The following is a 25,393-nucleotide window of genomic DNA, read 5'->3' on the forward strand; positions in this document are numbered from 1 at the left end:
GGGCTTCCAGTTATCCTATATAATAAAACCCTAAGTGAGTGTCCGTGGCTTTGGAACGTTAGCGTCTGCGTCCCTGTCTCCCTGGGCTGTTCTGGGCCTGCGCGAAGCGCAGGCCCAGAACAGCCCAAGGGAGACAGGACCGCCGACACCAATGTTCAAATACTATGTTGGCCAAAATTGCCCTTAACCCGCCCGCCCTCCCAGCTGCCCGAGTCCTCCTCTCCTGGCCCCACGGGCGAAATTGCTGCCGCGCCTGCCGATCGCTCGCCCGTCCGCCCTCCCTCCCTCCCTCCCTCCCAACTGCCGAGTTCTCCTTACGCTGAAATTGCTGCTGCGGCCGCCGCCGCCGACCACCCTCCCAACTGCCGAGTCCTCCTCATCCCCGGCCCGAATCAGTCGGGCGATGAAAGTGTTTAATTTGATAGGAGAGAGGAGCTCGCAAACAGAGCTCCTCTCTGTGCAAAGCCTCTGTCCGAACTGGCGCTTTGGACACAAATGCGTCCAAAGCGCCAGTTCGGACAGAGGCTTTGCACAGAGAGGAGCTCTGTTTGCGAGCTCCTCTCTCCTATCAAATTAAACACTTTCATCGCCCGACTGACTCGGGCCGGGGATGAGGAGGACTCGGCAGTTGGGAGGGCGGGCGGCGGCGGTGGTCGCCATTCTCCCCCTCTCACGGATGTGGATGAGCAGTGCTGAGAAGGGAGAGGGAAGGATGGGTTGCGGAGCTTTGCTGCGCGCGAGCTCTTGCCTCAGGCGCTCGCAGCCAGCAGTTCTGTGGGAAGAGCCTCTCCTTGGGCTTTGTCAGGTATGCTACTTTTCTTGCACCTGAGCTGGCTTTGTTTTGTAAACAAACATTAAAATGTATTTGAGAGGAAAACAATGTCGTCCCCCCCCCAAAAAAAACCCCTTTCTGTAGCTTTGGTGCTGTTGTAATAAAAGCTCTGCTCTTTGCAACTGATGTTTCTCATCTTGCATGGTAAAGGCATGCAGTGCAGGTGTGATGAGCTGGAACAAATGGCACGAAAGCCAAAAATGGTTTAGGGGTTACAGTGTTGCACAGGGGAACCTGCTTCAAATTCTTGCTCAGTCCTGCTGCTCACTTGATGGCCAAAGATCTGTCACTGTCTTTCATACCAGCCTACCTTGCAGGAATGTTGTGAGGATAAAAAGAAAGGGCCTGTATATGCTGCCTTGAGCTTACATGGTTCTTAGATTGTGAAGATAACTATCTTGAAATAATTGATACGGGAGAGGGAAGGGTAAATTAAAAAAGAGTGGAGGAAGGAAAAGACAGAAAGCAAGAGAGAGAGAGAGAGAGAAAGAGACAGACAGACAAACAGAATGACAGACAGACAGAGAGACAGAAAACAAGGAGTGAGGAAGGGAGACAGAACAATAGATAAAAGAAAAGAAATAAAGAAGGAATAAGAGAGAAGAGAGAGAAGGGGGAAAAATAAACAAAGAGGGAAGAAGGGAAAACAGGAGAGATAGAAGTAAAGAACAAAGTGGGGGGGGACGGCCCCACAGAGCACGCCCATTAGAGAAACAAAAGAGGAAAAGAGAAAGAATAGAATAATTTTTTTTTAAGGAATAGAGAGAGAGGGAAAAGAAGATCAAGAAAAGGAAGAAAAGGAGAGAAAGGAAGACAAACAGAAAGAAAAAAGAACACCCCCCCCAAAAAAAGGCCAAGAGAAAGGAAGAAGGAATAAAGAAAAGGAAAAAAACCTAGCGCCCGTTATTATAACGGGCTTAAAATTACTAGTATATTATAAAACCTTTAGTGAAGTATTGTCCCAACCATTACAATGGACAATGAATGAAATTATGATGAAGGGTTGGTTTCCTGAGTCATGGAGGCAGGCGACTATTACATTAATACCAAAACCTGGTCAAGATACATCTTTGGTTAAAAATTATAGACCAATCTCCCTGCTTAATAACGATTACAAATTATATGCTTCTATACTTGCTAAAAGAATGGAGGGGGTCTTAGTAGAGTTAATTCATGAAGATCAGGCGGGATTCTTACCTAAAAGGCAAATAAAGGATAATATACGAACCGTCTTGAATGTACTAGAATATTATGAAAAACATAATGACAAACAACTGGCCATGTTATTTTTGGATGCAGAGAAAGCATTCGATAATATCTCCTGGCAATTTATGTTGAAAACTTTGGAAACTGTAGGGTTTGGAGTTAATTACATAAGGGCGATTGGGTCTATATATTCTGAACAAAAAGCAAATATTAAGGTTAACAGAGAATTTACAGATTATTTCAGTATTCAAAAAGGTACTAGAGAAGGTTGTCCCCTATCCCCATTATTGTTTATACTGGTTTTGGAAATTATGTGTAGGATGATAAGGGAAGAGACTAAAATACAAGGATTGACAATAGGGACACAAAGATATAAATTAAGAGCCTTCGCAGATGATATAGTGTTATTTTTACAAGACCCTTTAAAATCAATTGATACACTATTGGAGATATTAGAATCATACGGGAACCTGGCAGGATTCTATATAAATAAAGACAAGACAAAGGTATTAATTAAAAACATGAACAAAGAAGACATTGAAAGATTTGCTCTGAGATCCAGTTTTAAAGTGGAAAAAAAGGTAAATTATTTAGGAGTGACACTTACCACAAACAATGCATTATTGTTTCAAAATAATTATATCAAAACTTGGAAAGAAATAAAGACGGACTTGAGCAGATGGAACAGACTGAATTTATCACTGAGTGGAAGAATTTCTGTTATTAAAATGAATGTTCTTCCCAAAATGTTATATCTCTTCCAGACAGTACCAATAATAAATTCAATGTCAATTTTTGTCCAATGGCACAAAGATGTAAGGAATTTTGTCTGGCAAGGCAAAAAACCAAGGATAAACTTTAAAAACCTAACAGATGATAGGAAGAGAGGTGGATTTGCCCTACCAAATTTTAAGTTATATTTCGAAGCAATATGCCTAACCTGGATAAAAGATTGGATTACATTAAAAAATCCAAGATTGTTGGATTTGGAAGGATTTGATTTAAGATTTGGGTGGCATGCATATTTATTTTATGACAAGGTAAAAGTAAATAAAGAATTTCTAAATCATTATGTTAGAAAAAGTCTATATATGGTATGGTTGAAAAATAAATTTTTGTTAGAAGTAAAAACCCCACTTTGGGTATCCCCATTAGAAGTTATATCTAGAAAACAGAAAAGTATGCAACAATCTTGGCCCACGTATCGACAATTGCTCGTCCTTCAAGGTGTAAAATATGAACTGAAAAAGTTAGAACATATGCAGGATTGGAATATCTCTTGGTTCCAATACCATCAAATTAATGCTTTATTTAAGCAAGACTGTAAAAAGGGTCTTAACCAACTAAAGTCAGAATTCAAACTACGTACACGGGGTGTAGCAAGGTTGGAGTGGGCCCAGAGACGAGATTTTAAAATGCCCCCCCCCCCACTCAAAGTGCAGGGCCTCCGCACACCCCAGGCCCCCAAGGATTTAAGTCTGATATTCCAAAATAAGTATGCTGCCTGGAAATACATTTCACTGAATACACACATGCACACGTCACAATATATAGTGATATACATTGAGTACTATACATCTGTGCTACTTTTAATGCCTAGAACACACTAGAAAGACAAATTATTAAAATGGGCCCCTCGCTGCAGATTAGCAAAGGAGACTTTCAACCATGCAGGGTGAGCCTGTGTCTGTTTTCTCAGAATTCTGAAGAAATTCATTCAAGTTTGATTCCAGGTGGTTTTTCACAGGAGGCTTTTAACGCCCTTTAACACACATCTCCTCCTCTGGAATGGAGGTGCTGCATTCACAGGTGGGCCAGATTGACCCTGAAGTCCCTGTGAGTTATTGGGGAGCAGTTCACACACAAGAAAAATGAAATAAAATAAAATAAAAGCACCACACCTGCTTCACAGTTCTCACTCAGACCTTCTGGGTTGCAGAACAACTTGAACATAAGTGCATTTATAAACGAATGAATGAATGAATGAATGAATAAAATAAATATAATACTGTTTCTTCCAGAAGTTTTTGTAATTTTCTGCCATGAAACAAGCCACTTATAGGACTTTTTAGATAGTTTTTTAAAGCCAGCAAATTTTCCAAGCTGTTTAAAAATAAATATTCAGAGACTTCTCAGTCCCTCCCACCCCCCATATCAAAGCCCTATGGCAAGCAGATGCCTATATATCCGGGGGCAGGGGGCGGGGAAGGTAACCACAAAAAGGAGTTCACACTCTACCTGGCAGCAGGGGGTCTTCTGCTGCAGAGAGCAGTGGTGGCCACTCTGGCTGCCTCCTCCTTCCTGGCTGGCTTGGGCCCTACTGGAGTCCAGGCTTCACAGAGGCCTACACGGAGGCCTCCCTGGAAGCCCCGCCCACCCACCCGCCGATCAGCTGAGAGGCGGGAGAAAAGCAGCTCTTTGCAGCTGGGCTGCTGCCTCGATTGCCGGCCAGGAGAACAAGCTGGAGAGAGGAGGGCGAACAGGGCAAGTGGCTGAGGGGCCTTGGGGCTGGGCAGGGGGCAATGGGGAGTCCCCATTCCCTCCAGGCAGTGGGGCCCCCAGACAACTGTCTCCCCTTGCCCGATCGTTGTTACGCGCCTGCTACTACAGTTGTGCGATAAGGAAGAAAAACTCATATCCAGGATGTATGGCCTATTACTATTGGAAGACACAAGAACGGAGGTAGTAAAAACCTCAATGATTAAATGGGCCCAGGACCTTGGTTATAACATTGACTTGGAAGAATGGGGAAAACTTTGGATAAAAGATATAAAATTTACTGCTTGCTCTAATTTAAAGGAAAATATATTGAAAATGATGTACAGATGGCATCTTACGCCCAAAAAGCTGGCCGTCATCTATAAGAATATGTCAAATAAATGTTGGAAATGTAAGAAAGAAGAGGGTTCCTATTTACATTTATGGTGGACATGCAATAAATCGAGGTTATTGGGACTTAATATATAATGAGCTTAAAAAATATTCAAAACTACTTTTTCCAAGAGTCCAGAATCAATACTATTAGGTATTGATAACAATGCTCTCCCGAGGAAATATTGGACCCTCTTTATGTACTTAACAGTGGCAGCAAGACTGACATTTGCGTGCAGATGGAAAGACAGTCAATGCCCGTCTAAAGAGGATTGGATCCTTAAAGTACTAGAATTGGCAGAAATGGTGAAATTAACATCACTACTAAGAAATAAATTTGAAGAATTTAAGAAGGAATGGGACCCTCTTCTTGTTTATCTAAAAATACATCACAAAATGGATTTCGGTCAGGCTTTTGAGAGCTAACAACAAATGTTTCAAAAGCACCCCAAAGCTGTTCTATATGAACTAATGGGGAGAGAATGTTTAATTTATAGGCAAGATCCGGCTATTGTTAATAACACTTGTTCCATCGATGAGATGGAAGTCTTTATTCTGTGTGTTTGTGAGTGTTTGTATTATTTGTGTTTGTTCTTTTGTGTTGTGAAAATTGAATAAAAAAAAGTATAAAGGAAAAAGATTGGAATCATGCAGTAGACATTTGGTCATTTCCACTAGAGATCTGTTCTTTCTCTCAGCTACCCCATTGAGCTGTCCAGTAAGTGGAGGGGTAGTCTGGTGAGAGATACCATTTGATTTCATAAATTCTTTCATCTGGTTTGACATATATTCCCCTCCATTGTCTGACCTCAAACACTGGGGCTTCCTTCCAAATTTGCTGTTCACAAGTGCAATATATTCTTTAAATTACTCAAACACCTGGCTTTTCTCTTAGAATGTACACATAGCAAAATCGGGAGTAATCATCAATGAAAGTCAGGACATACCTATTTCCACCTGAATTGATCAGTAACGGCCCACAAACATCTGAGTGCACCAGTTCCAAAATGCTCCCGGACTGTATATTTCCCTTTGCCGGAAAAGTTGGCTTGACTCCCTTGTTAAGAATGCAACACTGACATCTGCTGGCCATTTCTGGACATGCCCTCATATTAAATCCTTCAGTTAGTTCCCTCATTTGGGAGTCAGTTTCAAAGTTTAGGCTTCGGTGGCCCAATTTTCTGTGCCATAGGAAATCACAGTTTTTGTGTTGGCAACTACTTGCCACATTTGCTTGTGCAGTAGCACAGTCTACTTCAAAAAGTCCATCATCCCGCATGTGGGCAGTCATGATTAACTCATCACCTTTAGAGATGTAGCATGCTTCATTTTCAAAAATTGCTTTGCACCCCTTCTTGAGTCTATGCCCAACTGAAATCAAGTTGACTTGCATCTCTGGCACAAAAAGTGCATCATTTATCTTAACCTCATAAGCTTCAGTAGCAGAGCCACAAAGTATCTTTTCTGTCCCCTTGTCAGCCACACTTATCTTCCTTGAATCTGCTAGAGTGACATCTGATCTGTAGCATTTGTTGAGTTCAAAGAACAGATTGGGATCACAGATTATATTCTGGGGTACACCTGAGTCCAGGATGAAAGTGTGACCCCTTTTGGGCTCTCCTAGGGCAACTTTGTAGCTTTTGGTGTTACTTGCCCTTTCAGATAAGCCACTTTGTCTGTGCTTCTCCTCCCTTCTTTGTCACCATGACTCACCCCTGTGTTTACCTTATTGCCATGGTGACCAGGTCTGTGCCCTCTGAGTTTCCCGCTCTTTGAATATGCTGATGAGTCACTGAGGCTACTCTACTTGCTAATGCTGGAATTACTTTGCCTGCTGAAGTGCGCCAGAGTGCCATCACTTTCAAATTTCTCCTGCTGCAACTTTGCATTAAAATTTCTCAGACTCGACACAACATGATCAACCTTCAGTTCACAATGAGGCAGTTTAGGAGCGACAATTAGGGGTTCAAAACTTTTAGGCAGGGATTGTAGGATTGCCCCAATTAGAATAACATGATTCAATTGACATTGGTTACTCTTCAAAAGCCTGTTAATCTCTAAGATACTTGCTATGTGTGCCTCAAAGTCTCCCCCTTCCTGCAGTTTGCTTTCGCATAGCCTTTTATACAGGAGAAGAGCTGAGTTTGCGGAGACTTGGCCACATTGCTTTTTCAGTCTATCCCACACTTCTGAGGCTAAATCTGTATCCCGCACATAGATCAATAAATCATCGCTTATACTCAAAATTAAAAGGCTGTACGCGTGTTGGTTTTTCTTGTCCCACGAGGCTTGAGCAGCTTCATCTTGGGCTGGCCATCTCTCCATGAGCACTTCAAAGATTCCTTTTGTCATGAAGATCGCTTTCATATTGAGGGCCCAGGTTTCGTAGTTATTGCCATTCAGTTTGGGAAAAGAAGGAGCCATTCCTGAGTAGGCTGTAGTCACAGGTTCCATGCTGCAGTTCCTAACTAACTCAGCTGCACTTTCAAAATGAAAAAAATAAATAAATAAATAAATAAACTCTGCTTGTGCCTAGAAGCCTGTTGCTCCTGCTGGGCCCATAACCCTGTTGTTGATTTTTACCCACAATAGGTAAAACAGCAGAGCACTAAGGAATGAGCACACACTCCAGTTACAGAGTAGGTAGCAGAGGATGGTTTGGATATTGCAGCTATTGAGAGAAAACACATGGAGATCCTTGTATGACTAAACACTAAATATTTATTGGTTAAATACATTTAGATAGGAAAAACCTATCTCTAATCTAAAGGACCACATAGTGGATAGGTAAGGAGAGAGAGAGAGAGATGTTTCCATCTGCTCTCTAGGAGGAAAGGAAGGATTGTGACTCAGCACAGGAAGTGCTGCAGAGTCAGTTCAGGGGTCATAGAGTAGGGACAGATAGGGAGACCCTTACTCTCTGTCGCTACTCCCAATGCCCCTAGTGGTCATTAGGACAGTTGGTGCAAAAGGTCGATGCACTGGAAATTCATCTCCAACAATGAGACCACCCAAAATTACCCTGCTGGTCAGCACTGCGAAGAGGCAATGGTGGTGGAGAAGCAGTAGTGCCTTTTTGCTGCCCCCAACACCAGCACACTCCAGACAGCACTTTGAGTTTTCTACCATCTGCTGAAAAGGAATGGGAGGGATGCAGCTCTTGTGTGATTCATTTTGTTTCATGTGCGATTCACCTGCAGCGAATTCCCACCCACTGCCTCTCAAGGCAAACTGAACTGCTGTTTCTAAATCAAACCTCAGCCAGCCAGTAATCAAACCCTAGAAAAGACAGGCCCTAACAAACTTAGCTTCATATTTACCCAAATAGAAGATGACTCAGAAATTAAGAGAACCCCCTTCAAAATACGAGTTTAATACAGGCTACAATGTATTTACTTGAGAAGAAGAAGACTCTGTTTAAGATGACCCCCTGATTTCCAACATCAAATAGCTTGGAAAAAACCTACTCCTGGATTCAGGTACAGCGCTCTTGCACTCGCTCTTCGTCTCTCTGTCTCTATCTCTCTCCCCGCACTCCCTCCTTCCCTCTCTTTCCCTCCCTCCCTGTCTGCCTTCCTGCTTCCTTCCCTCCCTCCCCCCCTCCCTCCCTCCCTCTCATTCTCCCATTCTCTGTTTTAGATTGTAAGCTCCTTGGGAACAAGTTCTTGTTATACTTTATTCAATAAAATACAATCAAAATATCCTAGCTGAAGTTCTACATTTTTATTTGTCCCACTAAGCCTCTAATTGCCTCCTATCCAGCAAATGATAGGTTATGTTATTTATTTTTTTAAAAAAGCTGTACAGGTGGCCCTCATTATCCACGGGGGTTCTGTTCTTGTTTATAGACATGAATAGAAAAAAAATAAAATTAACAAAACCTTGAGTCAATGGGAATTGGGGGGTTAGTTCCTAACCCAAAGGGCAGGGAAGCAAGGGGGCAGAAATAAGAGAAGGAAAGGACAGTACCTTATACTCCAAGTCTCCAGCAATGCCCCCCCCAAACCCACAAAATGGTGGGATTTAGTCAAATATTCACCTTTTTTTTAAAAAGCAGACACAAAATGTCTCTCTGCTGGAAAATGGCAGTCAGAAATGACATTGGAAGCCATTTCCGGGCACTCAAAACTATGGATAGGCAAATTTTGCCTATTTTTCTACCCATGGATAATAAAACTGGGTCTCTAAGATCCGATCACGGATACGCAAAACTGCAGTCCATGAGTCCATGGATAACGAAGGCCATCTGTAATCTTGTCCTTCTCTAGTTAAACATTCACTACATTAATGTAATATGTCGCACACATGTAAAACAATTTAAAACTATCAATAAAACAAGATGAAACTATAGAAATTTATTTGGATTCTTGAAATACCTTTTAAAGGTCCATAGATTTCTAATGTAGAGGTCAATTTGTATGCTGACCGAGAAAATGAACTTGGCCTGCAAAGATAAGTCTGTATCACTTGCTTTTAAAAGGGCAAGAGGCCGTCATTTCTCCAGTTCAGATAATGGGATAAAATCCGCTCCATTTTTTCAATGTTCTCGTCACTAAAAAACATCACAATGCTCTCTGAGATGAATTCCTGATTGATGAAATAGGTGTACAGCAATGCCAAGCCTAAAAGGAGAGCACAGAAAAACACCAAGATGGCCATCAGTTTCGCCACATTCCACATCCAGTGCATTACTTTTCTCTTCTTTGACCTATTCAGAGCGACATCCACCAGCTTGGCCTCCACAATTTCATGCATCAGGGAGCCCACCTGGACCCTGTTCTCCTGGTCTAGCCTCAAGAACGTGGCCCGTTGCACAGACATCTCCAGTTGTCCTTGGAGATCTCTGATGTCTTTCCTCTGCGTTTCCCTGAGCTGAAGCAGCGCCCCAACCCTCTCCCTCAGCTGGGAAGAATGGCACTTCTCCACATGGAAATGCTGCTCTGTCTCCTCCAGCCTCTCCTCCAGAGTCTTCAGGTACTTTTTGACTTCTGTTGACAGGTTCTGCATCTCCAAGAGATCCTTTTCCTGAGCGGCTTTGTAATCCTCAAAGAGGGCCATCTGGCAAGAGACCTCATGCAACTCCTTGTTGAGCTCCTCATTGGATTTCACCAGCAATTTGTTCTGGACTTCCAGGTGGTGGATTTTGGCATTCGCACCGTCCATCCTCTCTCTGATGTCTTCCACCTTCTTCTGCATCTCCTCCATCGTAGCCTTAAACTCATCTGCAATGTCTTGCAGGCTTCGGTTCTGGTCCTTGATGCGTCTGTTTGCTGTTAGCAGCTCCTGGTTCTCCGTATCAAGGCAGGCCAATGTTTCCCTCAAGTCGTGGATTTGACCCCGTAGGTTATCATTGATCAAGGACAACTCCTCCAGAGCCATTGTCCTGCTGAAGGGGTCTCATTCGGAGCTGGAGACCTTTCACAGAAGAGAAACAGAATAACTGGTTTTGTGCATATGAAGGGGAGATTAAGTGTGTGAGCACTGGAAGAGATTCCCCTCAGGGGAAGATGGGGCCTCTCTGGGAAGAGTATCTGAAGGTTCCAAGTTCCCTTCCTGGCAGCATCTCCAAGATCGGGCTGGGAGAGATTCCTGCCTGCAGCCTTGGAGAAGCCACTGCCGGTCTGTGAAGACAATACTGGGCTAGATGGACCTATGGTAGAAGGCAGCTTCTGGTGTTCCTAAGACCAACTTTTCTAATGCATATTATATAGAAAGACACCTAATCCATTTTCTAGTATAAACAATATGATGTTATAAATATTCCAATAAGCTGGGGATTCTCAACCATGGGTTCCCTGAAATTGAGCTGGGTTACCTGGGCTAGTTGTTAGGAACATAGGAAGCAGCCTTCAGCCAAGTCAGCAGCTAAAAAATGCTTTGTTTGTTTTTAAAAAGTAATTATCATCATCACCATCACCTTGTCACCCTATGTGATGTCCCAGTAATCTGCCACCTGGGAGACTGCCTTGCAGCCCCTCGCCTCTGCTCTCAGGTTTTGTTTTTATGCAAGTTCACATGGCATGTCTCCGTGTATTCCTTCTGGCCAATGATGGGGGGGGGGCAGGGGGAGAGATTTCTAAAGCCTATATATGCATTCCCAAAGTGGGTTTCCCTCTTATCATGCTAATGATTCTACATCTGTGCCTCTCCCTACTTGCTCCAACATTTTCAGAAAAAGTAGCTTAAAACCAGCATTTTAAAAACCCAGAAATAATTCAAGATAAGCTAGAATCTGCAAGGCAAAGCCCGACTTGTGTGTGGAGTGGGTCCAAGGACCTAGAAGGGACTTTGAGGAAAGTTTGGTGTGTGTGTGAACGCGCACACTCACTTCTGAAGGAGATTCAGGGAAAAGCCTCCAGGTCCTGCTAGCTGCCACGAAGACGATAAGAACATAAGAACATAAGAAGAGCCCTGCTGGATCAGGCCCAAGGCGCATCTAGTCCAGCATCCTGTTTTGCGCAGTAGCCCACCAGATGTTGCTGGAAGCCACAGACAGGAGTTGAGGGCGTGCCCTCTCTCCTGCCATTACTCCCCTGCAACTGGTACTCAGAGGCACCCTGCCCTTGAGGCTGGAGGTGGCCCACAGCCCTCTGACTAGTAGCCATTGATAGACCTCTCTTCCATGAAGTCATCCCAACCGCTCATAAAGCCATACAGGTTGTTGGCTGTCACCACATCCCGTGGCAGAGAGTTCCACAAGTGGATCACACGTTGTGTGTAAAAGTACTTCCGTTTGTTGGACCTAGACCTCCTGGGAATCAATTTCATGGAGTGACCCTGGTTCTAGTGTGTGAGAGGGAAAAGAATTTCTCTCTCTCCACTTTCTCCACAATATGCATGACCTTATAGACCTCTATCATGTCTCCCCGCAGTCGTCTTTTTTCTAAACTAAAAAGCCCCAGGTGTTGTAGTCTTGCCTCATAGGAAAGGTGCTCTAGGCCCCTGATCTAGGTGCTCTAGGCCCCTTGGTTGCCCTCTTCTTCACCTTTTCTAGTTCTACAATGTCCTTTTTAAGATGTGGTGACCAGAATTGTACACAGTACTCCAAGTGTGGTCGCACCATAGTTTTGTATAAGGGCATTATAATGTTAGCCGTTTTATTTTCAATCCCCTTCCTAATGATCCCTAGCATGGAATTTGCCTTTTTCACAGCTGCCGCACACTGAGTCGACACGTTCAACGAGCTGTCCACCACAACCCCAAGATCCCTCTCCTGGTCCGTCACCGACAGCTCGGATCCCATCAGCATATACTTGAAGTTGGGGTTTTTCATCCCAATGTGCATCACTTTACACTTGCTAACATTGAACCGCATTTGCCATTTTGTCGCCCACTCCCCCAGTTTGGAGAGATCCTTTTGGAGCTGCTCACAGTCCGTTTTGGATTTCACTACCCAGAAGAGTTTGGTATCATCTGCAAATTTGGCCACATCGCTGCTTACCCCTGCTTCTAGATCATTGATCAATAAATTAAAAAGCACCGGCCCCAGTACAGATCCCTGGGGGACCCCACTTCTTACTTCCCTCCATTGTGAAAACTCTCCCCGCTGTTTCCTGTCTTTCAACCAGTTAGCAATCCACACATGTACTTGTCCCTTTATCCCATGACAGCTAAGTTTCCTCAGGAGTCTTTGATGAGGAACTTTGTCAAAAGGTTTTTGGAAATCCAGGTAGACTATGTCAACTGGATCACCTTGATCCACACACTCATTGACACTCTCAAAGAACGCCAAAAGGTTGGTTAGGCAAGATTTACCTTTGCGGAAGCCATGCTAGCTCACTCCCAGCAGGGCCTGTTCTTCTTGGTGCTTTAAAATTTTATCCTTGAGGATGCTTTCCAGCAATTTGCCTGGAACGGACGTTAGGCTAACTGGCCTGTAATTTCCCGGATCGCCCCTAGATCCCTCTTTGAAAATCGGTATTACATTTGCTACTTTCCAGTCCTCTGGTACAGAGCCCGATTTCAGGGATAAGTTAAATATTTTAGCAAGGAGGTCGGCAATTTCACAGTTGAGTTCTTTGAGGACTCTTGGATGGATGCCATCCGGCCCTGGTGATTTGTTAGCTTTCAGTTTTTCCAGACAGTTTAGAACATCATCCCTTGTCACTACTATCTGACTCAGCTCTCTAGCCTCCATCCCTAAAAAGCCTGGTTCAGGAACAGGTATATGCTCAGTATCCCCTGCCGTGAAGACAGATGCAAAGAACCCGTTCAGCTTCTCTGCAACCTCCATATCCTCCTTAATAATCCCTTTCACTCCCTCATTGTCTCATGGTCCAACTGCCTCCCTGGTAGGTTTCCTGTTTCTGATGTACTTAAAGAAGTTTTTGTTATTCCCCTTGATACTTTTGGCTAAATGTTCCTCAAACTCTCTTTTTGCCTCCCTTATTGTCACCTTGCATTTCTTTTGCCAAACTTTGTGTTCCTTTCTGTTCTCTTCAGCTGGACAGGCCTTCCAGTTTTGGAAGGAAGTCTTCTTCCCTTTTATGGCTTCCTTGATGGTACCCATTAGCCATGCTGGCATCCTCCTGGACTTAGTGGTACCTTTCCTCCTTTTGGGTATACAATCTAACTGGGCTTCTAGTATACGATGACCACCACGGCGGATCTTGACACTCTGCTCTTCAGCCCAAGTTCTCAAAGTGGTTTACATAGAAAAATGATTAATACAGAATTAATTGAGATGGTCCCCTGTCCCTAAAGGGCTCACAATCTAAACACGGGTGAAGGTGAGAGTGCAGGGTGGGTGGGGGAAGCATCACCCACTTGGCATGCAGAGTGTCCCAGGTTCAATCCTTGGAGTCTCCCGTGAACAGGAGGACTGATCTCAATTTGTTCCCATTACTCAACTGCCCTATTCATGGGGGATGATTGGGGGGGGCATGCTTTGAGGGTTTGGGTAAAACTTATGGTAGAGATGTGAAACTCACTGTGGGAAGGGCAGGGCTACCCCAGGTACGTAAGAACAACCTCGCTGGATCAGGCCCAAGGCCCATCTAGCATCCTGTTTCACACAGTGGCCCACCAGATGCCGCTGGAAACCACAAACAGGAGTTCAGGGCATGCCCTCTCTCCTGATACTGTTGCTCCCATGCAACTGGTACTCAGAGGCATCCTGCCTTTGAGGCTGAAGGTGGCCCATAGCCCTCCGTCTAGTAGTCATTGATAGACCTCTCCTCCATGAAATCATCCAAACCCCTCTTCAAGCCATACAGGTTGTTGGATGTCACCACATCTCTTGCGGCAGAGAATTCCATAAGTGGATTATGCATTGTGTGAAAAAAGTACCTCCGTTTGTTGGTCCTAGATTTCCCGGCAATCAATTTCATGGAGTGACCCCTGGTTCTAGTATTATGGGAGAGGGAGAAGAATTTCCCTCTATCCATTTTCTCCATTCCATGCATGATTTTATAGACCTCTATCATGTCTCCCAGCAGTCGTCTTTTTTCTAAACGAAATAGCCCCAGGTGTTGTAGCCTTGCCTCATAAGAAAGGTGCTCTAGGCCCCTGATCATCCGGGCTGCCCTCTTCTGCCCCTTTTCCAATTCCACCATGTCCTTCTTTAGATGTGGTGGCCAGAACTGCCCGCCCAGTAGGTTTGTGCATTTCAATTCAGGTACAAAACGTTTTGTGCCCGAAAATGGCAATTTTGGAGGTTTTGTAACCAAAACAAAATCAAGAATTAAAAAACAGAGATTTTTGTTTCCAAGTCAAAATGACTGTGTTTCGGACAGAATGCTTTGTTCTTCGGAAAAACATTGCAATTGAAATTGGCTTCTCTGACTCTCTCCACTCCAGCTGAGGCACTGAGTGATTAGCAGAAGATAAGATATTCAAAAAGCTGTTGAGCAGGAATGGTTTAGTTAAGTATGTGTTGTATTCAGTGCGATTGAAATGCAAACTGACCTTGCAAAGGGATTTGGAAGACAGCATTTGAGACAGAAATAACCAGATATCTTTGGGAGCTCAGTGCAATTCCAAAGCTCTTGCTAAAAGCCATGGTATACATTGTGTGGAGAAGCTTTTTGAGAAGCTGGTTAGGAAAGTTCTGAAATTACACAGGTTTTTCTTTCCAAAAGTTTAGAAAGAATCTCTTGACTTGTTCAGGGCTCTTTTGAAGAGCTATTTTGTTTTTCTTTTGATTTTTATGAATTATAGTGGTCTCAAAGTTTAATTGCCCAAGTTGAGCAGTCTAATGTAATTTAGGCCACAATGTAATTTGGTGGGACATGATGTCTAAGCCAGTGGTTCACAACTTTTGCCATTGCAGGGACAAGTCATTCACATGGGACTACAGGAGACAAAAGGAGGGAGGTGGGGAATACCCCTGTCAATCTATTGACATCCCCAGGAATCTTAGTTGCTTCTCTTTCTCTTGTAATCATGATCCATGGTTTTGCACTTTCTTAAATGCAGTGATGATAAATCTCAACAATTCTGAACAGCAGGCTGATTTGTTTGGGCTACAGCTCACTCCAGTTCAGATAAATGAACATTTGAAGCTGTTCTATAATACCAAGGCAGTTCATTGGTCTATCTTGCTATCTCAAATGACCTGTGGTCACTGTTCCATGGGGAGGGAGTGCTTTTATTGAAAGATTGCTTGAATCCACAAATGGGTTGTGCTGCTGTGCTAGTGCCACAGGGACAGGCTCCCTCCCCCTGCAAACTTCTCAAATAACTGTGCCCAAAAATTAAGTGCCATATTCATCATTCTCTTCACTCTTTGAACTTGTTTATGTGGGACTTCAGGGGCAAAACAGTGGGTTGGGTGGCAGTGCCCCAAAGGTGGTGCACTCAGATTCCAAATAGGGCCAAGGGCTGATTTCTTAGGAATTTTTGAGGTTTACGTGTCTTTAAGATTTCCCCCCATAGGGAATAATGGAGGTTTCAGCAGCCCCATAACTCCACCTGGGGGGCACTGGGATGGCCCAAAGCTAGTGGTGGTGTAGTGCACAGAGGGTGCCAACCCCCCCCCCCCCGATTGCTAACTCATTGGGGTACTGGGCTTTGTTGTTTCTAAGGTGTTGAGTTTAGATTCTCTAGTAGCAAATGAGATTTTAAATGAAAAACCATGTATCCACTCTCATATGCTACTAGAGAATCTACTCTCAGAACACCTCTAGAACACCAAAACCCCATACTTCATGGGTTGGCAACCTATGTGGGTGGTTGGCACCCTATGTGCACTACACCGCCACTTGCTTTGGGCCACCCCTGTGCCCCTCAAGTGGACTTATGGGACTGCAGAAACCTCCATTATACCCTACGAGGAAAATCTGAAAGAAGCGTAACTTCATTAATTCTTTAAAAATCAGCCCTTTGCAAAATTCCTCTGAAAAGATTGTTGTCGCTTCCTTGTACCAACTGGGCACTGCCACCAACCACACTCCACTCTGGGCCACTCCCTCCCTGCCCCCCACGTGAAGCTATACTTTTCCTGAAACCTCCCTCACACCCTATGGGGAAAATCTGAAAGACGCGCAAACTTCAAAAATTCACCAAAAACCAGCAGTTTGCCCAATTCCTTTGAAATTTTTGTGGTAGCTTCCACTCATTGGGCACTATAACCCCCACCCACTCTTTTGACCACGTGACCCATTTTTTAATCTGAATTAATTCAGATTCAGATTCGGATCAATTCGGATACAAAACAAAATGGGTGATTCAGAAGGCTTAATTTCAGACAAAATACAAAATGGGGTTGATTTGGATTTGGTACAAATCAAAACAGAAAAAATACAAAACATGCAACCCTACCTCCCAGGTCCTCCAGGTAAGGAGGAGGAGGAATGCCGGGATCCTGCCGCTCCTCCCCCGCTTTTCTACTCAGGCTAAAAGTGGGGCAGGAGGACAAGCGGGCACAGGCCTCCTCCCTCCCGGACAGGTCATGGGGGCACTCAGGCTGTTGGCCACTCTTCCCAGGATTCCAGCAGCCACCCGTGCCAAAGAGCTGGGGGAAGGAGCTGTCCGGCAGCCAATTGTCCCCAGTGCTCCTCCACACTGCTGGCGTGGGGCATGGTGGGCTTCCTGGCCATCCGGTTCCCTCCCTGCTGTTTCTGCTCGCTGCTGCTGCATGGCTTGTCTGGGCCTGCAGGCAGCAGAGCCCTGTTTGGACTCTGATTGTGGGTGGGGAAGCAGGCTGGCCCTCCTCCATGGGATGAGAGCTGGCCTTGTGGTTACAAGCCTGCATTATCCCCTTGGCTAAGCAGGTTCCAGCTTGGTTTGCATTTGAATGGGAGACTACCTGTGTGAACACCCTAAAAAATTCCCCTCAGGGGATGGGTGGATCAAAAAGGTTCCAGGATCCCTCCTCCCTGGCAGCATCTCCAGATGGGGCTAAGAGAGGCTCCTGCCTGCAAGCTTGGAGAAGCCGCTGCCAGGCTGTGAAGACAACACTGAGCTAGATGGACAAAGTGTCTGACTCAGTTTTTAAAGGCAGCTTCCTACATTCCTTCCTCTCAGCTCTCCCAAACCCCAGACACCTTGGTGCATGACAACCTTACGATAGCCCGTTTCTAAAGGATACCCTAGGAAGCTTCCTTAAACTGAGGCTCGGCCCCTGAGTGATGGCCCCCTCCCCATACCACCCTGCCATGAAACTCCAATGCCAAAGGCTGCCCCATCTCATGGCAGGGTGGTATGGGGAGGGGGCCATCACTCAGGGGCCAAGCCTCTGCTCTGCATGTAGAAGGCCCTAGCTTCCATCCCTGGCTGGCAACATCTCCAAGTAATAATAATAATAATAATAATTCGATTTCTATACTGCCCTTCCAAAAATGGCTCAGGGCGGTTTACAAAGAGAAATAACAAATAAGATGGCTCCCTGTCCCCAAAGGGCTCACATTCTAAAAAGAAACATGAGACACACACCAGCAACAGTCACTGGAAGTACTGTGCTGGGGGTGGATAGGGCCAGTTACTCTCCCCCTGCTCAATAAAGAGAATCACCACGGTAAAAGGTGCCTCTTTGCCCAGTGAGCAGGGGTAAGTAGAACGGGAAAAGACTCTCACCTGAAATCGGGAGAGCTGCTGCCAGTCAGTGTCAACAATACTGAACTAGATGGAGCAATGCTCTGACTTGGACTTAGGGAGAGCTGAGAGGAAGGTATGTAAGAAGCTGCCTTTAAAATGTATGCAAATAAATAAGTAAACTTAAAATAAAATAGGAACCTAGGAAGCTGCCTCCTTCTCAGTCAGACCCTTGATCCATCTAGCTCAGTATTGTCTACTCTCTCTCCAGGGCTTCATGCAGAGGCTGTGGGAGACCTTCTCTGCTCCTAGCCAGCATTCTAACTAGGGCTGAGATGAAATTTTTCACAGGAGAACTTTCACCTAATAATGGTGGGGGTATTGAGAGGTGAAAAAGGGATGCAGAGCCCCCATTCGTTTTCCAGTTTAATTCACAACTAGCCAATATGAATTGCTCTAGGGCTGTAGTGAGTCACACCTGGTTCACATTTCTGTGAGCCACATTCCTGTGTCTCATTTTGAAGCTGACTCTCTATATAAGAGGTGAAGTCCTGAGAAATTAGTGAACAGAACTTAGCGAACAGGAATAGCAAACAGGGCATTGGAGTTTTGTGTGGAGTTTAGTTGGGAAGTGTGTGGGAGAGTTCCCTTGACCACAATGAGACCAGTGGGAAGAGAAGGTAAGTACTACTCCCTCCTTCATATTCTTGATAAAGGGAGTTTGTGTTGGAAGTGAAGGACTCTGCGCTATCTCATGTTTCAGTGACAGAGGGGGGCAGACTAGTGAGTCAGAGGGCTAGAGGGGTTAAGACATTGGTCATCCCTTCTCCTCTGACACTATCCCTTTGATATGTAGATTGCTACTCTCAGGGAGTGCCTGCCTGCCTGCCTGCCTGCCACTTCCTCTTTCCCTTTCTTCTCCCTTGCAACACCCACGCTCCTCTCTCCCTGCACCATGTGTGCAGAGATGTAGAAACCATCTCTCTGCATCCAGCTAGCTAGCTAGATTAGAGATCCTATCTCTCCACTTTACAATCTAGAATGGAGTTCACCAATAAAGACTCCTTATATTGATTTGAAACTATGAACTGGCTCCAAGTTTCTTTTGCTCCCAGCATACACGCAAGCCTAGGCAGACTCCGCTGTGTTGTGTCTCAGTGCACTCTGCTGTAATAGAAGGGTATCTCTTACCAGAGAGAATTCCCAGCAGTTTGAACAGATAAATAGCTGACCAATACAGCTAAGACGGAACTTTCTAATACACTATATCTAAATACTGTAAAAACCAGTTATAAAGATAGAAGGCCAGTAGAGGAGGGGGCACTTCCCAGTGTATTGCACAGAGTGTGACATGTATGATTATTTGCTCTATGGGCAGAAGTCATGGGTGTGTGCTCGGTGCAAGGAGCTCCTGGCTCTCAGGGCACAGGTTTGTTCCCTCCAGACCAAGGTGACAGATCTGGAGAAACTCAAAAATAAAGAGAGGCATTCAGATGAGACCGTCAGGGATGTGGTTGAGGCATCCCACCCCAAGGGTCATAGCTCCTCTGCTGACAGAGAGAATGAAGGTCTCGGGCAAGGAGGACATCAGTCTGAGGAAGAGGGAAATGCTCCTTTAGAAGGGACCCTTTCCATGGAAGATGAGCCCATATCCTCTCGCACAGGGGATACTCCTCCGGGGGGTTGGGGCCTCCTTGTAGTGGGCAATTCTATCATAAGAGGCATAGAGAGATAGGTTTGTGACCCACGTGTTGACCGCAGAGTGACTTGCCTGCCTCGTGCAAAGGTTGCGGACATCACGCAGCATCTAGATAGACTCCTAGGCAGTGCTGGGGAGGAGACAGCTGTCGTGGTGCACGTCGGCACCAACCATGTGGGAAAATGTAGTTGGGATGTCCTGGATGCCAAATTTAGGCCGATAGGTAGTGTATTGAAGTCCAAGACCCCCAGGGTAGCATTGTCAGAAATGCTACCTATTCCATGCGCAGGTACAGTGAGACAGGCAGAGCTGAGGAGTCTCAATGTGTGGATGAGACGTTGGTGCTGGGAGGAGGGGTTTAGATTTGTTAGGCACTGGGATACATTTGGGGGCAAGCAAGGCCTGTACAAAAGGGATGGGCTGCACTTGAACCAAGATGGAAACAGACTGCTGGCGCTTAAAATCAAAAAGGTTGCAGAGCAGCTTTTAAAATGATGCCTGAGGAACAGCCAATGGGAGCTGGGCAGTATCCCATTTGGCAAAAGCCATCCTTTAAAGTGCGAGGGTGCAAAGAATTCAGATAAAACAGAAGAAACAGAGCAGAGCTGCATAAAGAGCAGACAGGAGCCTGTGCCAGCTGCTCAAAGAGTCAAAAGAATAGCATACATCAGGTGAGAGATGCAGCATATAGGTGCTTATATGCCAATGCCAGAAGCCTCCGAGCCAAGATGGGTGAGCTGGAGTGCTTGGTTGCTAATGCAGAAATAGACATCGTGGGCATAACAGAAACATGGTAGAACAGTGAGAACCAGTGGGACACTTCTATCCCTGGATATAAACTCTATAGAAAGGACAGGGAGGGGCGCCTTGGAGGTGGAGTAGCACTGTATGTTAAAGAAGAGACAGAATCTAACCAGGTAGAAAACCTAGGAGGATTGGAGTCCTCCACAGAAACCCTGTGGGTGACAATACAAGGCCTGAGAGGGAACGTGCTACTGGGGATGTGCTATCACCCTCTGGATCAAATGCTGACAGTAACTGGCAATGGGAGAAGGAAACCAGGAGGTGTCAAGGAGAGGCAGGGCTATAAGAATGGTTGACTTTGATCACCCACACACAGACGGTAAATTCACAGGTAATGATGAAGAGGTCAAATTTCTAGATACGCTGAATGAGTGTGCCCTAAAACAGTTGGTCTCGGAGCCAACCAGAGAGAAGGTGACCTTGGACTTAATTCTGAGTGGCACCCCGGACCTGGTGTGTGATGTCAGTATCATCGACCCCTTAGGGAACAGTGACCATAGTGCAATCAAATTCAGCATACATACGGGGTGAGAATCTCCAAAGAAGTCTGAATTTCAGAAGAGGAAACTTCTCCAAAACAAGGAGTATGGTGAAAAGAAAGCTGAAAGGGAAAATGAGGAGAGTCACTTCACTCCAGAATCCATGAAGTTTATTCAAAACCACAATACTAGACACCCAACTAGAATGTATACCCAAAAGGAGGAAAGGTACCACTAAGTCCAGGAGCATGCCAGTATGGCTAACAGTTAAAGTCAAGGAAGTCATAAAGGAGAGGAAGACTTCCTTCTGGAATTGGAAAGCCTGTCCAAATGAAGAGAACAGAAAGGAACACAAACTCTTGCAAAAGAAATGCAAGGTGACAACTGATTGATTAAGTGCCATCAAGTCGGTGTCGACTATTAGCGACCACATACAAAGATTCTCTCCAGGATGATCTGTCTTCAACTTGGCCTTTAAGGTCTCTCAGTGGTGCAGTCATTGCTGTCATGATCGAGTCCATCTGCCTTGCTGCTGGTCATCCTCTTCTCTTTCCTGCAACTTTCCCCAGCATTATGGACTTCTCAAAGGAACTGGGTCTTCGCATAATGTGTCCAAAGAATGATAGTTTGAGCCTGGTCGTTTGGGCATCGAGTGAAGCTTCTGGATTGATTTGTTCTAGTATCCATTGGTTTGTTCTCCTGGCTGTCCATGGTATCCTCAAAAGTCTTCTCCAGCACCAAAGTTCAAAAGCGTCAATGCATTTTCTATCTTGCTTCTTCAAAGTCCAGCGAAAAGAGAGTTTGAGGAAGATTTAGCTAAAGCATAAACGAGAATAACAAAAACTTCTTTAAATACATCAGATGCAGGAAACCTGCCAGGGAGGCGGTTGGACCATTAGACAATGAGGGAGTGAAAGGGATTGCTAAGGACGATATGGAGGTTGCAGAGAAGCTAAATGAGTTTTTTTTGCATCTGTCTTCATGGCAGAGGATACTGAGCATATACCTGTTCCTGAACCAGGCTTTTCGGAGATGGAGGCTAAAGAACTGAGTCAGATAGAAGTGACAAGGGATGATGTTCTAAACTGTCTGGAAAAACTGAAAGCTAACAAATCACAAGGGCCGGATGGCATCCATCCAAAAGTCCTCAAAGAACTCAAATGTGAAATTGCCAACCCCCTTGCTAAAATATATAACTTAACCCTGCAATCAGGCTCTGTACCAGAAGACAGGAAAGTAGTAAATGTAACACCAATTTTCAAAAAGGGACCCAGGGGCGATCCTGGAAATTACAGGCCGGTTAGCTTAACATCCATTCCAGGCAAATTGATGGAAAGCATCCTCAAGGATAAAAATGCAAAGCACATAGAAGAATAGGCCCTGCTGGGAGAGAACCAGCATGGCTTCTGCAAAGGAAAATCTTGCCTCACAAACCTTTTGCAGTTCTTTGAGAGTGTCAACAGGTGTGTGGATAAGGGTGATCCAGTTGACAAAATATACCTGGACTTCCAAAAAGCTTTCGACAATGTTACTAATCAAAAACTCTTGAGAAAACATAGCAGTCATGGGATAAGGGGACAAGTACATGTGTGGATTGCTAACTGGTTGAAAGACAGGAAACAGAGGGTAGGTATAAATGGAGAGTTTTCACAATGGAGGGAAGTAAGAAGTGGGGTCCCCCAGGGATCTGTACTGGGACCAGTGCTTTTTAATTTATTGATCAATGATCTAGAAGCAGGGGTAAGCAACGATGTGGCCAAATTTGCAGATGATACCAAACTCTACCAGGTAGTGAAATCCAAAACGGATTGTGAGGTGCTCCAAAAAGATCTCTCCAAACTCCTGTCCAAACCAGGCTCTCCAAACTGGTTGTCGACAGCAAAAACCTTGTTGGATGGAGAGGGGAGTGGCTGTGTGGGAGGCGGGCGCAGGGCTTCAACAGCACTCTCATAAGAACATCAGAACAGCCTTGCTGGATCAGGCCCAAGAATGCCTAACTAGTCCAGCATCCTGTTTCACACAGTGGCCCACCAGATGCCACTGGAAGCCCACAGGCAGGAGTTGAGGGCATGCCCTCCCTCCTGCTGTTACTCCCCTGCAACTGGTTCTCAGAGGCATTAGCACTTTTGCCCAGCCTATTATTGAGGGTTGCAAAAACGCCATTGGTGCCTGCACCTGCCTCTGCCTCTGCCTCCTATCCCATCCCCTCCTCCTGCCTGGGGTTTTGCTGACAGACAGCCCCAAATCCAGAGTGTACACACACACTAGTCCTACCCACTTTACCACCGTGAGAACCAGCCCACTATCTGACAGTATCTGAGAGCTGACCTACAGCAGTGGTCAGTGACTCCCATCCAGCCTGAGGCTGTGCTTGCTTATGCAAACATGTTGCGCTTGCTAGTCCCGCTACTTTGGGTGCTTGTGCTCCAGATTAGTGTTGCACGAGGGCAAATATCCTTGCACTTGCCCACCGAGGTGCACCGCCTGTGGGGCGCTTCCTGCGGAGCAAGCAACCTTTTCCTGCAACCTGTGTATTGCAGGGAAGATTTGCACAAGGGCACAACTTTAGAATTTTGTGCAGCTCCATGGCCTTCCTTTAGGAGCACAACTTTGGTGTGTGAGTGGAGTTTTGTCTGGATGTTGGCCAGTTTGAAAAGTACTTAAATGCAGCATTATGTCCATTTTCTCATTCCTTTTGCTAAACTGCTCATATATTTTGGTTTATGGTTATCTATCTTGTAAATTATGGCTCTTATATTTGATTTTCTAAATTGTATATATGAATTGTTATTTAGAATCTATAAAAAATTTTTGAGTATGGTTAATCTATTTAATATGTTTCATTAGTTTTCCACTGCATTTTTCTTTATTTTACATGTTTTCCCCCCCTCATTAGTAGACCTGCAACAGAATTCAGCATTCTTTTAGCCAATCAAAACAGGCAATCCGTTTTGAAAGCCAGAGTTGATCCCAAAACCCAAACAGTGAATTCTGAGGTTCAGTATCAAAATCTAATTTCTGAATTTTGAATATTCGTCACATTTTGAACTGCTGCAAAATTTCACTTCGACACAAATCCCCACCCTTGGCATCAGTCAGAGGGCCTGTTTCAGAGATGGCATACCTGGGTCTTGGCAGATGTGGGGGATTCGCAACCAGAGTCAACCGCACCACTGACTACTTGGGCAGCCCCTTGCGGCACCTGGCTGGTCATAATGCAAGTGCAGAACTAGAATTCTCTGACCTGGCACACTGATTCTGTCCTCATTGTTCTGCCTGTAAAGGTAAAGTTGTGCCGTTGAGTCAGTGTCGACTCCTGGCACCCACAGAGCCCTGTGGTTGTCTTTGGTAGAATACAGGAGGGGTTTACCATGGCCTTCTCCCACGCAGTATGAGATGAGGCCTTTCAGCATCTTCCCATATCGCTGCTGCCCAATATAGGTGTTTCCGTAGTCTGGGAAACATACCAGCGGGGATTCAAACCAGCAACCTCTTGCTCGCTAGGCAAGTTACTTCCCTGTTGCACCATTAGGTGGCTGTTCTGCCTGAACCTGCTGGTTATTTTTTTTCTTGCCGATATTCAGCTGACCTTCAACATGTTTAGACTAGATGCTCCAGACCACAGAGCCCAAACACCCCCCTCTTTCCTACAGGACAACTACGGGGTCTTGCACTGCTTTGTTCTCATGCAGCTGTTTTTAATTTAATCTTCTCCAACGGAAGTGTCAGGAATGAAAAATCTCTCTGAAGCCCATTGTATTGCCGCTCTTGCCATGGCAACGCCCCAACCGTAGCATCACGTAGAGACAGCAGCTCTGGTTCCGTGTGTCCACCAAGGCTGAAGGAGAGTCCACATCGGTGTGTTCACTTGGCAACCCACCAACCTGCGGGTTCTGCAATGGGAGAAGATGCCCCTGGAAGAGGCAGATAGCTCTTCCTCTAGAAGAGCCACCACCTTTCAAGGGAAAGTGCATATCTGCAGGCTGCATGACTTTAAGGCATCCTGGAATGGCTTCTGTTTGCTGTGTGGGTTGCTTTGGTGGCCGTCAACAGCTCCTTCAAGGGCAGTGGCTTTGTGGAGATACGTCTTACAATTGACCCGATGACTGGAGTGTAAGGAAGGGCAGGGGCAGAGAGGGGAGGCAGGGGGCTAGCTGGAATGGCTTCAGTCTGCTGTGTGGGTTGAGTGCCGGGGGCCGATCCAAAACTACTTGACTCATCTTGCTTCTGTTTTTCTTAGTATCCAAAGGAGGGAAAGGCAGAATGTCAGTGGTGTTTTGCTGAATGATTTACAGAAAGATTTCTGACTCCTCCTTGTTTAACAAAAAGGAAAAGTTCAGTTTATTATAATGCTTGGTTTATTTACAAACATACAAGTTGAGCAATTGACCGAGTGGAAGCACTCCTACAAGTCCCCAACAGGATACATCCACTCCCCAAGGAATAGCCCAGCACCATCAGGGGCTTTGGAATTCTGCCCAAAGTCTCTAGACCAGATACGCCATGTCAAAGCGGGAGCAGCCGAAGCCA

The 25,393-nt window shown here is 45.3% G+C and overlaps 1 protein-coding gene across 2 annotated transcripts; it reads right to left on the reverse strand.

The window, feature by feature from the left end:
* Positions 1-9,244: 9,244 nt before the first annotated feature.
* LOC128351530 (centromere protein F-like) lies at positions 9,245-24,070 on the reverse strand. Of its 2 annotated transcripts, none has more exons than XM_053311130.1 (2): positions 23,988-24,070; positions 9,245-10,324 (listed from the first exon to the last, which is right to left on the reverse strand). In XM_053311130.1, the coding sequence occupies exon 2, from the start codon at positions 10,286-10,288 to the stop codon at positions 9,383-9,385; it is 906 nt and encodes a 301-aa protein (XP_053167105.1). In that variant the 5' UTR covers positions 10,289-10,324; positions 23,988-24,070; the 3' UTR covers positions 9,245-9,382. The 2 variants fall into 2 exon arrangements, with proteins under 2 accessions (XP_053167105.1, XP_053167106.1); XM_053311131.1 differs by lacking the exon at positions 23,988-24,070 and adding an exon at positions 20,909-20,929.
* Positions 24,071-25,393: the final 1,323 nt, after the last annotated feature.

This window comes from Hemicordylus capensis, chromosome 3, assembly GCF_027244095.1.
Source record: "Hemicordylus capensis ecotype Gifberg chromosome 3, rHemCap1.1.pri, whole genome shotgun sequence".
NCBI lineage: Eukaryota > Metazoa > Chordata > Lepidosauria > Squamata > Cordylidae > Hemicordylus > Hemicordylus capensis.

Bases quoted from the DNA above. Each gene is read 5' to 3' on its own strand.
- LOC128351530 (XM_053311130.1), bottom strand. From the start codon at position 10,288: ATGGCTCTGGAGGAGTTGTCCTTGATCAATGATAACCTACGGGGTCAA.